The 14,104-nt window shown below is 40.3% G+C and overlaps 1 protein-coding gene across 4 annotated transcripts in view; it reads right to left on the bottom strand.

The window, feature by feature from the left end:
• The window catches only part of LOC136866384 (putative fatty acyl-CoA reductase CG5065), a 234,392-nt gene that overhangs the window by 60,018 nt on the left and 160,270 nt on the right, over positions 1-14,104 (bottom strand). For all 4 annotated transcript variants that reach the window (XM_067143296.2, XM_067143306.2, XM_067143313.2 and 1 more), the window contains one exon: positions 9,702-9,908. In XM_067143296.2, the coding sequence (XP_066999397.2) occupies positions 9,702-9,908 (207 nt within the window). The remainder of the gene's footprint in view (positions 1-9,701; positions 9,909-14,104) is intronic.

Genomic DNA, 14,104 nt, shown 5'->3' on the forward strand with positions numbered 1-14,104 from the left:
CATCCGCCCCTCATAATGATACTTACCGCTAGGAAAGTAGAACCATGGTATTTGTCAGGTTGCGGTACTAATCAAAAGTAGCGTAGACTCGCGGCATTCCACACATTATGGTACTACTCATAGGTAATGAAATACGCACATGTAATACAGGCCTATGATGTTCATCACATAATGTACTAACCACACGGGCCCCGCACTATCCCGTGGTGTTCCTCATATAGTTGTACTAATCAAAGGTACTGTAATAATAATAATAATAATAATTTCGTATGGCTATTTCTAGCCGGGTGCAGCCCTTGTAAGACAGACCCTCCGTTGAGGGTGGGCGGCATCTACCATTTGTAGGTAACTGCGTGTTATTGTGGTGGAGGATAGTGTTATGTGTGGTGTGTGAGTTGCAGGGATGTTGGGGACAGCACAAACACCCAGCCCCCGAGCCACTGGAATTATCCAATTAAGGTTAAACTCCCCGGCCCGACCGGGAATCGGACCCGGGACCCTCCGAACCGAAGGCCAGTACGCTGAACATTCAGCCAACGAGTCGGACACAGGTACTGAAAAAAAGCCAGCAACGCACTCTGTCGCCACTAATCACAAACCTATTGTGTACCTAACATAGTGGTACTACGCGCAAGTAAAAGCCACGCATGGTGTTCCCTACGTGGTGGTACTAATCACAAGTAGTTTCATGGTTCTAATACAATCATCCCTTGGTCGCCCCTTTTAGTCGCCTCTTACGACAGGCAGGGAATACCGTGGGTGTATTCTTCGTCTGCGTCCCCCACCCACAGGGATTTGTGTGTTTGGTCCGCGAGAGGTATTTTATTTCGCTCATGTCCGCCGGCAAACCGGTTAGGACAGGGGGGTCCGCCACCTGGGACGCGCCACGTGGGAGAATCACCTCTCCCTGCTATGCCAGCGTAGTCGGTTCGTGGAATAACATTATTATTGTACTGTGGGTGTGTGTATGGTTGTTTAATAAGTCATCATCATCATCATCATCATCATCATCATCATCATCATCTGTTTACCCTCCAGGTTCGGCTTTTCTCTCGGACTCAGCGAGGGATCCCACCTCTACTGCCTCAAGGGCAGTGTCCTGGAGCTTCAGACTCTTGGTCGGGGGATACAACTGGGGAGTATGACCAGTACCTCGCCCAGGCGGCCTCACCTGCTATGCTGAACAGGGGCCTTGTGGAGGGATGGGAAGATTGGAAGGGATAGACAAGGAAGAGGGAAGGAAGCGGCCGTGGCCTTAAGTTAGGTACCATCCCGGCATTCGCCTGGAGGAGAAGTGGGAAACCACGGAAAACCACTTCGAGGATGGCTGAGGTGGGAATCGAACCCACCTCTACTCAGTTGACCTCCCGAGGCTGAGTGGACCCCGTTCCAGCCCTCGTACCACTTTTCAAATTTTCGTGACAGAGCCGGGAATCGAACCCGGACCTCCGGGGGTTGCAGCTAATCACGCTAACCACTACACCACAGAGGCGGACGTTGTTTAATAAGTAACTGTGGATATTGCCTGTAAGAGACGAGGACATTCCTGTACGAGTCGAACGAGGAAACTTGTGCATACGCGCGGAGCATTATCTCTGTCTCCATCATACATTCCACTTTCCCTCCCTCTCCTTCTTGCCCCTGAAGCACGGCAGAGGCACCCGGAAGTAACGAAGTGACCTCATTTTCTCGAAAAGAACAATTTTCTCCGCTAATCCGATTGCGCAATCGTTTTTAACGTAAAGCAACTCGAAGAGCACCCCTGATTGTTATGTCGGTATAGTTATGATGCTCTCTCTATGTAGTGAATGCAACCAAATTTACTGAAAGTTTATTTCGAGAAAAAACATAATTTTCCCATTTTTTCATTTCAATTTCTTTAGTAAACAGCAGAAGAATAGAAGGACTTCTAACTTCAAGAGGTTCAAGAGTTTGCAGGTAAACTTTAAGGGGAGTTAGAATGGGCTTTCTCACCAATGTTAAAATGTTCCAGTTCATGTTCCTGTATTTCTGAAATAGTTGCAGCTAAAATTTTGAAATCATTAGAGCTACCTTTACCATTTATTCTAAATTTACTGAACTAAAATTATGCGAAATTTATAATTTTAAGTAAAATTAAAGTTGGATATTTTGCTTTAAGTGAAGCCTCCGTGGCTCAGACGGCAGCGCGTCGGCCTCTCACCGCTGGATACCGCGGCTCAAATCCCAGTCACTCCATGTGAGATTTGTGCTGAACAAAGCGGAGGTGGGACAGGTTTTTATCCGGATGCTCAGGTTTTCCCTGTCATCTTTCATTCCAGCAACACTCTCCATTCTCATTTCATAGCATCTATCAGTCATTAATAAATCACTTTGGGAGTGGCGCTCCCATCGTACTAACAGCCTATATATGCTTCGTTCATTACATCCCTGACCCGGTCAATGACTGGAAAACAGGTTGTAGGTTTTCATTTTCATTTTGCTTTAAGTAGAAGTGAGTGTTTTCTATTACTTTCGTTCAGCTGCTATTCTTAATTGTTGTTTAACTTCTCTAAACATTGGACATTTACTATTCTAAACCTTTAGACATTATCGCGTTTAACTTTTCTAAATATTTAAACTTTATCACATTTTACTTTCCTAAACATTTAGTCATTGTTACCTCAGTAGTGTGTGAGATACAGACACTCATTACATTAATGTCAAATGCTAGAAACTGAGATCAAATTCATTTACAATGAAAACTCATGCAACCAAACCTTGAATTACATAACAAACGCCCAACTTCAGACAGCCATACTCCTTGTGGTAATACTTCCATGTTAGAGAATGATGTTTACTGAACAAATCAATGAAAACTACAGTCTTCTGTGTCACGTGGTTTTGGAAATACAGAGATTTCATTAGGAATACACAAAACAACGGAGTAATTTTGACTTAGTAAATGAAAAAGAGATCACAATTCATGAATGAGTTTCATAACAAATACTATACCAATTTAACCAAATTATTATTATTATTATTATTATTATTATTATTATTATTATTATTATTATTATTATTATTATTATTATTATTATTATTATTATTTTGTGGAATGGAAATCTACGGTATAAGTCTCAATGGTTTCTTTTAGTGCTCTTACTCCCCTTAAAAACCAAATTAAACAAACCCTGAATAAATTAAGTTTTAGGCCGTCCTCGCATGATTCCACTGGTTAGTAGCCAGAGTTAGCAACTGTTTGTATGAGAGTTGTGTGCACGGTTCGTACCAAACGTAACTAGTTAGTATCAGTATCGTCCGGATGATTATGCAAACAACGTTGTCAAAGAGAGAGGAAAAATGTTGGAAAAACATAATATAAAACAGGCATTTCAGAATGTTAAAATACGCCTTAAAATAATATCAGTACTTATACAAACTAAGAACATAACAATGTACACTTTCATGTAGTACCACAAACCATTTTTTCGTAATCTCAGTGTTCCAACTCACACTTCTATCAGACGGAATATATATATATTTGCTGGTTGCTTTAAGTCGCACCGACACAGATAGGTCTTACGGCGACGATGGGACAGGAAAGGGCTAGGAGTTGGAGGAAAGCGGCCGTGGCCTTAATTAAGGTACAGCCCCAGCATTTGCCTGGTGTGAAAATGGGAAACCACGGAAAACCCTTTTCAGGGCTGCCGACAGTGGGGTTCGAACCTACTATATCCCGAATACTGGACTGGCTGCACTTAAGCGATTGCAGCTATCGAGCTCGGTCAGACGGAACAGATCAATAATTTACATTATTGATCATTATCAGTTATTTCAAACTCTGCCTTTTATCAGAAGAAATAGTTTTCGTTGCTGAAAAATACTGTTCCACATCAATTGATGCCAGTGTAGATGGGCTTACTTCTACAGTTATTGAGAGATTATATTTCTAAATTTGGAAAATTTGTCTCACATTCTGGCATTCAAGATTTCCAGACATAACACGTTTGCGTTTTTCTCCGCACAGCCAAATGGAACATCATATTTACGTTCTAGAAAATTTAACGTACCAAAATAACGGCGAAAACCCGCATAAATACATCAGTTTATATCTTTTAAAAGGCCGAGAGAAAGGCTATGTCATAAAACGCAGCAAAGGTTAAAATAGGAAAAATAAAAATTGGCCCTGCCATTTCCAAATATGTCAGAAAATGTTTATCTCTCTTAATTGTTGTCTAACTTCTCTAATAGACATTATCACGTTTAACTTTTCTATACAACCTTGCCTTACACCCCTCTTGGATTCTATGCATTTACTCAACCCACCCCCCTATAACTTAATCATTACCATTACTTCCTTATATATCCCTTCTATTGCCATCCTCATTTTCCTTGATAACCCACTTTCCCTTAGCCTAGTAAACAGCGCCTCCCTATTCACTGCATTAAAGGCTTTCTCCAAATCTATTGCTGCTACATACAATCTCATCCCTGCTATCTTGACATATTTCGTGATTAGGGTATCCACAATCCATATATTATCTACCGTATTCCTCTCTTTTCTGAACCCGTTTTGAAACTCCGAAATCCTTCCATACTTCTCTGCCCAATTTATGATCCTATTGGCTAAAATTCCTGTGTACACCTGCGATAGCGAGTCCAGGAGTGTAATTCCTCTGTAGTTATTAGGATCACTCCGACTCCCTTTATTCTTGTATATCGGACATAATACTCCTTTTCTCCATTCTCTAGGAAATTTCGCCGATTCCCACATTTTGTTAAAAAAAATTACCATCACCTTCAGCATTGATTCATTTGTTCCTACTTCCTTCCAAACTCTATTGTTTATACCATTTGCCCCGCCCGCTACTTTCGTTTTTACTTTACTTAACACACTAACTACTTCTTGTATTGTTATTTCTCCATCTAGTAACTGTACTCCTACTTGTAAATCTCTTCGTATTGATGTCATACTTCTTTCCTCTTGCCAGTCACCTCGCCCACCCAAAAGACCCGTAAAGTAGCCTACCCACTCCTTTTCCTCTATGTCTGTTCCCTTCCCCGTATACCTATCTCTCTTAAGATAGTTTATGGTTTCCCATATTCTCTCAAATCTTTTCTCTTTGCAATATCTATTCACTCTTTCCGCTTCCGTCTCCCTCCAACATTTCTTTTTCTCTTTCAGTAAATTCTTGTATTCCCTTCTTAATTTACAATATTCCTATCTTTTCTCCTGTTTCCCTCCTTTCTTAAATTCTGCTAGTGCTGTCATCACTATCTTCCATTCTCTGCTACATTCTTCATCAAACCATCCCATGGCTCTTCTTTTGTCTCCCTCCTCTCTTATCTTCACTCTCTTTCCCACCTCCCATACCGGACGTTCTATTATTTTTAACGCATTATCTATGTTCTCTTCTTCCAGCACCCTTTCAGCTTCTACTCTTATACTATCACCTCTCACCCTTAGCTCCCTTCTCAATTTCTCGATCGTATCATCATTCCAAATATACTTCCATCTCTCTTTATGTTTCATCTTATTTCCTAACCCTCTCTTTTCATCACAATTTTCCTCTCTTAATTTCATCTTAATAGGCAAGTGCTCTGTTGACCCACATTCTACCACCTCAAAACTTATAATTTTCCTTAAAGCTGTTTCCGAGCTTACTCCTAAATCTACCACACTCCCTCCCTTCGATGTGATGAACGTCCATTCTCCTGTACTGTCTCCCTCCATCCACCCATTTAAAATATATAATTTTTCTATAGCACATAGCTCTATCAATTTTAGACCATTACTATTTATCTCTTTGTCTTTACTGCTTCTTCTTTAACCCCTTACTTCAGTATCCTCCCTTCCATAATTCGGTACTCTATTGCTCACTCTTGCATTCCAATCTCCTAACAATATCATTCCATCCTCCATATATGTACCTTTAATTTTATTTATTTCTTCCATCAGATCTTCAAAAAAGTTTTTATTCGCATACACTGAATCTTTAGGGTGATTGTACAAAAGAGCTAGACATATTGCTTCCTTCTCTTCACTTCCCATTTTCACTCTATACCACACCACCCCTTCTACCTCATTCTGTATTCTTTCCACTCTCCCTACTACTTCATTTTTTATTAAGACAGTTATTCCTCCAGGGTTCCTTCCCCTCCTCCCTATTTTTTTCTTTGTGACATTGATTACTCTATAACGTTCCCAATCAATTTCTATCCCTTTCCCTAACCAAGTCTCTACAAAGGCTATTATCTCAAACTCTTTGACTAATTTTTCTATTTCTTTATTTCCTAACTTCCCTATCAATCCCTCAATATTCCACAACCCTATCGTCATCTCTAGTTATTTTTTACCTCCTCCCCTCTGTTTCTGAACTTCCCCACTTCCTCCCTTGCTCCTAGTCATTCTTTCTTGCAAGACTTCTCCCTCTCTAACCCCTTCTGCCTTCCCCTCTTCCTCCTTCCCTTTCTCCGTGCCTACTCCTTTTTTATTTCCCCATAAATCCTTCAAACTCAATGATCTTTCCTTGTTTAGTATCTGTCTTCTTTCCATTTTATTTTCTGCATTACTTTTGATCGGTGAGGATGAGTCCTTGTCCTGCTTCCTATTGCCTTCACTTGCTCCTTTCACTTCACTTTGCACCACTTGCTCACTCCCACTATCTTCCATTGTACTGTTTTCTTGCCTCTGTGTTTCAACTCTGGATACCCCTTTTCCTCCCTCCTCCTGCGTGTGCACTTGTCTCTCTCTGGGCCGTTTCGAGCTTTCCTCTTCCATCTTCTTTAGTTTTGCTACAGTCCACACGCGCCACCATACTCCATTAGTTACCACTAGCCTTTGGTTCTTAATAAATGCTTTCAGTCCCTGATGTTTGGCTCTTCCTAAATGTTTTCGTAGGATTCTGTTATTCTCTATCCCGTCTTTTCCTAAGTCTTTGTTAATCCAAATCCTTTCCCCTTGTACGTTCTTTGCGTTCTTTAATACTATGTCCGCCATTATCGTTGATATCATTTTCACTCTCACTGGTCTCTTACCTTTCACTGTTCCTACTCTTTCTATATCATCTATATCCACTTCACTAAAGTTTAGTTTTAGCTTATTTTGGATGAGGTCCACCACTTTATAAATAAGCTTCACTTTGTCTTCGTTTCGATCTTCCTGTAGCCCATAGATGTATATACTTTTCTTCATCCTAATTTGGTTGACGCGTCCGAGCTCATTCTTTAGGAAAGTCAGTTCCTTTTCCATATTTTTAACCTGCTCTTTTAGCACACACGTTGCCCTTTCGTTCTCCTCTATTCTTTTTTCGGTGGCACCCCACTGCTCCTTGAACCAGGACTTCATATCTTCGAAACCCTTGGCTTGTTCCTTTTTGAGTTCATTTACCAATATCTCTCCAGTGCTTGTTTTTATCGCTTCTCCTATCATTCCCTTAATTCTCTCCCAGTCCTCCCAGCTCATGTCAGGACTGGGATTCATCTCTACACCTCCCATAATTTGTAGCACCGTTATTACTGTTGCTACCAAAATGACTTCACCAATCTTCCCCAGTTCTCCATTATTCGCCGCTTGCTTTGACGCCTTCTTCTGCCTGCCCATCCAGCCACCTATCGCCGCACGGTATTGCTCTATGCCGATCATGATATGCTGCTCACACCTTACCTTGTCAAATACTCACTTAGTCCTGAGCTCGAAAACTCCTTTCTATCTCTTATACAGGACCACACGAGTCCCCACACAACTTGGTTCACCCAAGGGATAGACACTGCAGTTGCACTAAGTGTTAGCATACAATAACCAAGATTGCAAGCACTGACTCACTTTGGTAAGGGAAGACACCTATGCAATATTGGCACTCAGTCGTTCACACTGGCGAGAAAAACCACCGTTGCAATATGTGCGGCAAGACATTTACTGGTATCACGGTCATGGGATGATTGACCTTTGCAGGCTCTTTGTTCAACTAGACGGTATGCAAACTCACATTACTTAACCTCACTATTAGCCCAGGTTCACGTGCAACCAAAATTTCGCTTCCTACTCCACTTAACCCAAACTTTACCACTTACTACCACCTCCTCATATCCAGAACACTTAACTGCATCTCACTAATCAACTAAACCTTTCGTCTTCACTCAAACCTTCTTCTATTTCACTTATATATCACTCATTGCTCCCTCGCCAATCTGTAGTACTCCAATGTCCGCCGAAGAGTGAACTTTTCTATACAATTTAGACATTATTAACTTAGTAGTTGTGAGATATAGAGACTCATTTCATTAATAATGCCAAACGCTAGAAACTGATATTAATGTAATTTAAAGTGAAAACTCATGCAATCGAACCCTGAATTACATAACAAACACCCAAACATCCGGGCTCTAATAGTCAGTCATCGAATGACTGAGTCCATCTCGGCATTTCGGTCGCAAAGCAACCTAAGTTGATTATTTCTGTTTTGTTCTTGGTGCTACAATATGAATGAACGAATCGTGAACCTCAAACTTGTGGAAGAAGTTTGAAAATTATCCTGAGCTTTACAACTACCAGCTGCCAGGCTAGGCAACAAAATATAGAACAGAAAAAGTGTGGAGTTGAATGGCAAAGGAAGTCAAAACGAACTGAATAATAATTATTATTATGGTAATACAAGTACAATAGATGTTTTTTTTCTTTTTTGCTAGTGGTTTAACATCGCACTGACACATCGAAGGTTCACGATGACGTAAGGCTGAAAAAGGGATAGGATGGGGACGATAGCAGCCGTGGCCTTAATTAAGCCCCAGCAATAGAATGCTGTTATTATTACTAAATAATACAACAGAATTAAACTAAAGTAAAATAACTTTTTGAATTACTTTTCAAGTGACAGAACGCATAACAAGATATAGCATAGTAGCGAAAATGGAAATAAATTTTAATGGTGTTATGTTTTACTTATTGAGTTATTTTCAACCAAATGTAGCTGTGAGCTTGCGCATTCGAGAGATTGAAGGTTCGAATCCCACCGTCGGCAGCGCTGAAGGTTGTTTGCTGTAGTTTCTCATTTTCACACCAGGAAAATGCTGGGGCTGTACCTTAATAAAGGCCACGACCGCTTCCTTCCTAGCCCCCAGCCTTTTCCCATCCTTGCGTCGTCGAAAACCTTCCATGCGTTAGTACGATGTTAAACCGATAGAAAAAAAAGTTATTTTAATTTACGTATTCGACATAATATATACAGCGTAAAAGTGATTTTATTTCACTACACTTCACTGAGAAAGTTCCTTCTTTTGAAGTGGTTTCCCAAAACGACCGCCGACTTCATTTGCTAGAGTGTGTAGAACATTCAACATACTAACCAGCTGCATTTCGTAACAGTTACTCAACTCACGGCACTAGACAGTCATGCCGTGTGATGACGGTCTTAATATTGAAAATTAGGCAAGCTTTGAAAAAAAGCATAAAATGTGTTTTCCCCCCTCAAAATTAACTTCATAGGGAATCTGCCACCTGGGCGACTGCCCTAAATGCAGATCAGTAGTGATTGACTGATTTTATTTTGAATTTGCCGTTATTATTCTGGGCGACTCAATTTAATGTTGACTATCTGATGTAAGGTGTTTGCTAAATTTAATAAGTAAGGAATTCACATGTGAGTTATTTAAATTGGGAAGTTTAAACAGTATTTCATGGCACAACCTTTAGTTGAGTTTTAATGTGCTCGGTTATCGCTTCAGAAGATATTTTTACTTACCGTGACATTGAGGAGCTCGTCCAGTCTTGTCCGCACGTCACGTCCTCTTTTGGGTCTCATCAGCAGGTAAATGGTGGCAAGATCAGGACAAGATCTCAGCAGCTTCTCCACCAGCACCTTCCCCATGAAGCCCGTGGCTCCCGTCACCAACACGGCACGTCCGCGGTAGAAGTCGGGAATGGGGCTGCTGGTCTGCGCCATGGTGTCCTGGAGAGAGGAATTGTGATATTAACACTAAACATTGTGAGCAAGTTACCATAATCCCCGACAAAGCATTATTAAGAGGGAATGACACCGACTTCATTGGTATAGGCAGTATCATATTTTAGAGTTGAAACTTTATCTATAGCTGAAGCAATTTATTAACACAAATGAAGTTGTCGGGTTCGATCCCGGTTCAGTGCGGTGATTTTTGAAGGTGCTTTGTGTCTGTAGGTCTATTAACACGTAAAAGGACTCCTACGTGACGAAATTCCGGAATCTCGGCGTCTCCGAAAACCACCAAAATAATTAGTTGGTCATTGGACCAGTAATACTATTATCATCTCAGAAATTCAAAATTTGATTGTAAGATTGTGCACAACCGACAAAGATGGAATTGAAGGAGTTTTAGATTTTAGTACACCCAGTCAGGAATGAAAATGAATATTAGGGCAAAGATTCAAAACTTACAGACAAGAAAACAATTTCATATTTGTACGCGATGGTAAGGGCGTACTCTATTCACCTGGAAGGATGTGGGTTCGATTCCTCGACTGAAAGCCGAAACATATAGAAATTAGACTTCTGTAGAAGTACATGCCCGGCTCCATGGTTAAATGGTTAGCGTGCCGGGCCTTTGGTCACAGGGGTCCGTGGTTCGATTCCCAGCAGGGTCGGGAATTTTAACCATACTTGGTTAATTTCACTGGCATGGAGGCTGGGTGTACGTGTCGTCTTCATCATCATTTCATCCTCATCACGACGCGCAGGTCGCTTACGGGAGTCAAATTAAAAGACCTGCATCTGGCGAGCTGAACTTGTCTTCGGACACTCCCGGCACTAAAAGCCATACGCAATCTTTTTTTTTTTTTTTTTTTTTTTTTATAGAAGTACAAGACCCTTTAGATTCAATCAGTCTTTACCAAAAAATGGGAACCAATTCCAGGAGGCCGAATGTGACTGCATACAGTACTAATTTTATACCACTTAGTGGGAAGGTAGGTTAGAAGAAGCCTTTACCTTCCTCTTCTCCAATTCCCTGTATGAAGATGGCTTTGATTTTATATTTTCTTTATAGAAAGGTATTTCTGCCTATAAGTACCGGACAGAGTAGACCAAATGGTAGAACGCTTGCCCTATGAGTCCAAGCTGCAACGTTCGATCATGGCTCACTCTGATGGTATCTGAAGTTGCACAAATACGCCAGCTTCGTATTGGTAGACTTACCGGCACGTAAAAGAATTCCTGCAAGACAAAATTCTGACACCTTGGTCTACGTAAACCGTAAAAGTAGATGGTAGGGCGCAAAGCCATGATGATGATGATGATGATGATGATGATGATGATGACGATGATGATTAGGCCTATTATTATTATTATTATTTCCGCCTCCGTAGCGTAACGGTTAGTGTTATTAGCTGCCGTCCTCGGGGCCCTGGTTCGATTCCCGGTACTTCCAGAAATTTAAGAATGGCAGGAGGGCTGGTATATGGTTGAAATGGTACATGCAGCTCACCTCCAATGGGGGTGTGCCTGAAAAGAGCTGCACCACCTCGGCATGAGGACACGAGTTTGCATTTTGCGTTATTATTATTATTATTATTATTATTATTATTATTATTATTATTATTATTATTATTATTATTATTATTATTATTATTATTATTATTATTATTATTTGTACATTTTGAATGTTCCGCTAAAATCTCTTACGAGGTGTAGGAGAAGCCTCTTGTTGTCTTGATGGAACACAATAGTAGCGCTGTTAGTTTCTTCTTTGGATGCAATTTCTATAGTGGCATCACATACAGTACTCTCAATGCTTTTACAAATACAGCGGATCTATAACAACGGATGACGTAGCCTTGCAGAAGCATTGGATCCCATGAAATTTCTGAACGCTGGACGTGGTAATCACTTCGATGGGTAGCCCATGGACCAGAGTGGCTCGGCTGGGCGTCCGTTGAGGCTAGCCCAGTGCGGCCGGGCTCGCTTGTCTGAAATACAGGCAGCTTATACTTATCAGCGAAATTAACCAATGATGGTTAAATTTCCCGACACTGCCGGGAATCGAACCCGGGACCCCTATGACCAAAGGCCAGAACGCTAACCATTTAGCCATGGAGCAGGACTACCGTAGGTAGTTTTATTATAAAAAATCTGACTTCATGAATTTCTTCACTGTTATAGCTCGTACGGCAAAAGCGTATCAGATATGAAAGAATCAAAATAGGATTTTTCAATAATTTTATTATTTGCACATTTCAGATATAAGTAGTATTTCTGGGGGATATTTTGAATTTTGTGAGAAATGTAATACTCACAGTATCTCCGTTATTATTCCACAACGCTAAAAGCGCTTGAAGAACAGAAGATCGGAAAGTATATTTTGTACACTTTCATTGTGCGATACAGCTAATAATAACGTAGAAACTTGACATTTCCTATCTTGGTTACTTAATATTGCAACACCACTGTGTATTATATTATAATGTTATTGATTTAATGTCTCTCTTAACTACTTTTACGGTTTTCGGAGTCCACTGGGCAATAAAATAATATATAGCCTAGTGTAAAACTCGGTTATCCCTAAACTCAAATATGGAGTTTCGAGAAATTCTGTTTAGCCGTTTTCCTATGATGTCGCAAACAACAGACAGACAAAAATTGAACCGACCTTACTTTCTACTTTTGTACATTTAATCCGAGATAAAAACGAAGTTTGAAGCAAAATCTGATGATATTTTAATTTTAATTTATATAGTTTTCGATATAGACGATGCACGTCCCAGTAAGATACGATTTTAATGTGTTCAAATAAAAATGCGCTGGACTTTACTCAATGCAGTTTTACAACGGATTTAAAAAAGTGAATACATATTTTATTTCGTTTACAATATTTTCCTGCCGGGCTGAGTGGCTCAGACGGTTAAGGCGCTGGCCTTCTAACCCCAGCTTGGCAGGTTCGATCCTAGCTCAGTCCGGTGGTATTTGAGGGTGCTCAATTACGACAGCCCCGTGTCGGTAGATTTACTGTCACGTAAAAGAACTCCTGCGGAACTAAATTCCGGCACCTCGGCGTCTCCGAAGACCTTAAAAAAGTAGTTAGTGGGACGTAAATCAAATAATATTATTATTACAATATTTGCCAGTTCATAGATATTGACGTTGTTAATGGAACCTCCACGGTGGTCGAATCTTGTGACAATCTATTCTATTCCTAAACCTAAATAATTACATTTTTAACAGAATTCCAAAATATCCACAGAAAGCACTCGCTAGCATTGATGCAAAAACTATACACTCGTCCAATTCTCTAATATGAAGGAAAAGTAATTTTACTCCACCTCCAGTGTCTTCATAACTTATTTTAGGTTGCATTGTGAACTTCAGAGCCAGAGTTATGAGGTGTTGAGTGTGGTGTAATACAATTCCCGGCTTAGCCACCTACATAATATTGTCAAAAATTTGCTAACATCATTTCTTTACATTAATATGCATTAACTTGCGACATGTATACATTATTTGGCCTGTTACACCCATACGATACCAGGTTGTATCCAGCCTATTACAATATTAAACAATAAGTGTTCTACATTTACAAACATTTTCTCGAGCGAATTATTCATGTCGTGTTGATTCATATCTGGGCGTATACAAGGTAGTGTTAATGACTTAATCCCTTTTGAATTCATGTAAAGTAAATACAGTACACTGACTGACAAAAGTGGACAACATAACATATTTGAGGAAATCTTAACACTGTATTTTAAGCTGTTACGTTATGTTGTCTATGAGGTTACCAAGCCGAGGCAGTAAAGGCGTGCTCGTTCATCCACGAGGACACGAGTCGACTCCCCGTCAGAATATAGAGAGACTCTGGGCTTCACTCAGCCTACACCAGAAGTGAGTAGCCTAATTTCTGAGGGCAAGGACGTCCGGAAATTTCTTCCCATATCCCACTTAGTGCCGAGTTTACGGATAAGTGTCTTCCTCTCGTCAGAGAATCATCATGTTCAGCACAGAGGTGACTTTGATTTATATTTTAAGCTTTGCATTCTACTAGGTTATAATAATTATAATAATAATAATAATAATCATAATATAGCCTACTGCACTACTCGGTTATCCCTAAACTTAAATATAGCGTTTCGGGAAAATTTGTTCAGCCGTTTACCTGATATACGATCATATCAAGATTG

Source organism: Anabrus simplex, chromosome 1 (assembly GCF_040414725.1).
Source record: "Anabrus simplex isolate iqAnaSimp1 chromosome 1, ASM4041472v1, whole genome shotgun sequence".
In the NCBI taxonomy this organism is placed as follows: domain Eukaryota; kingdom Metazoa; phylum Arthropoda; class Insecta; order Orthoptera; family Tettigoniidae; genus Anabrus; species Anabrus simplex.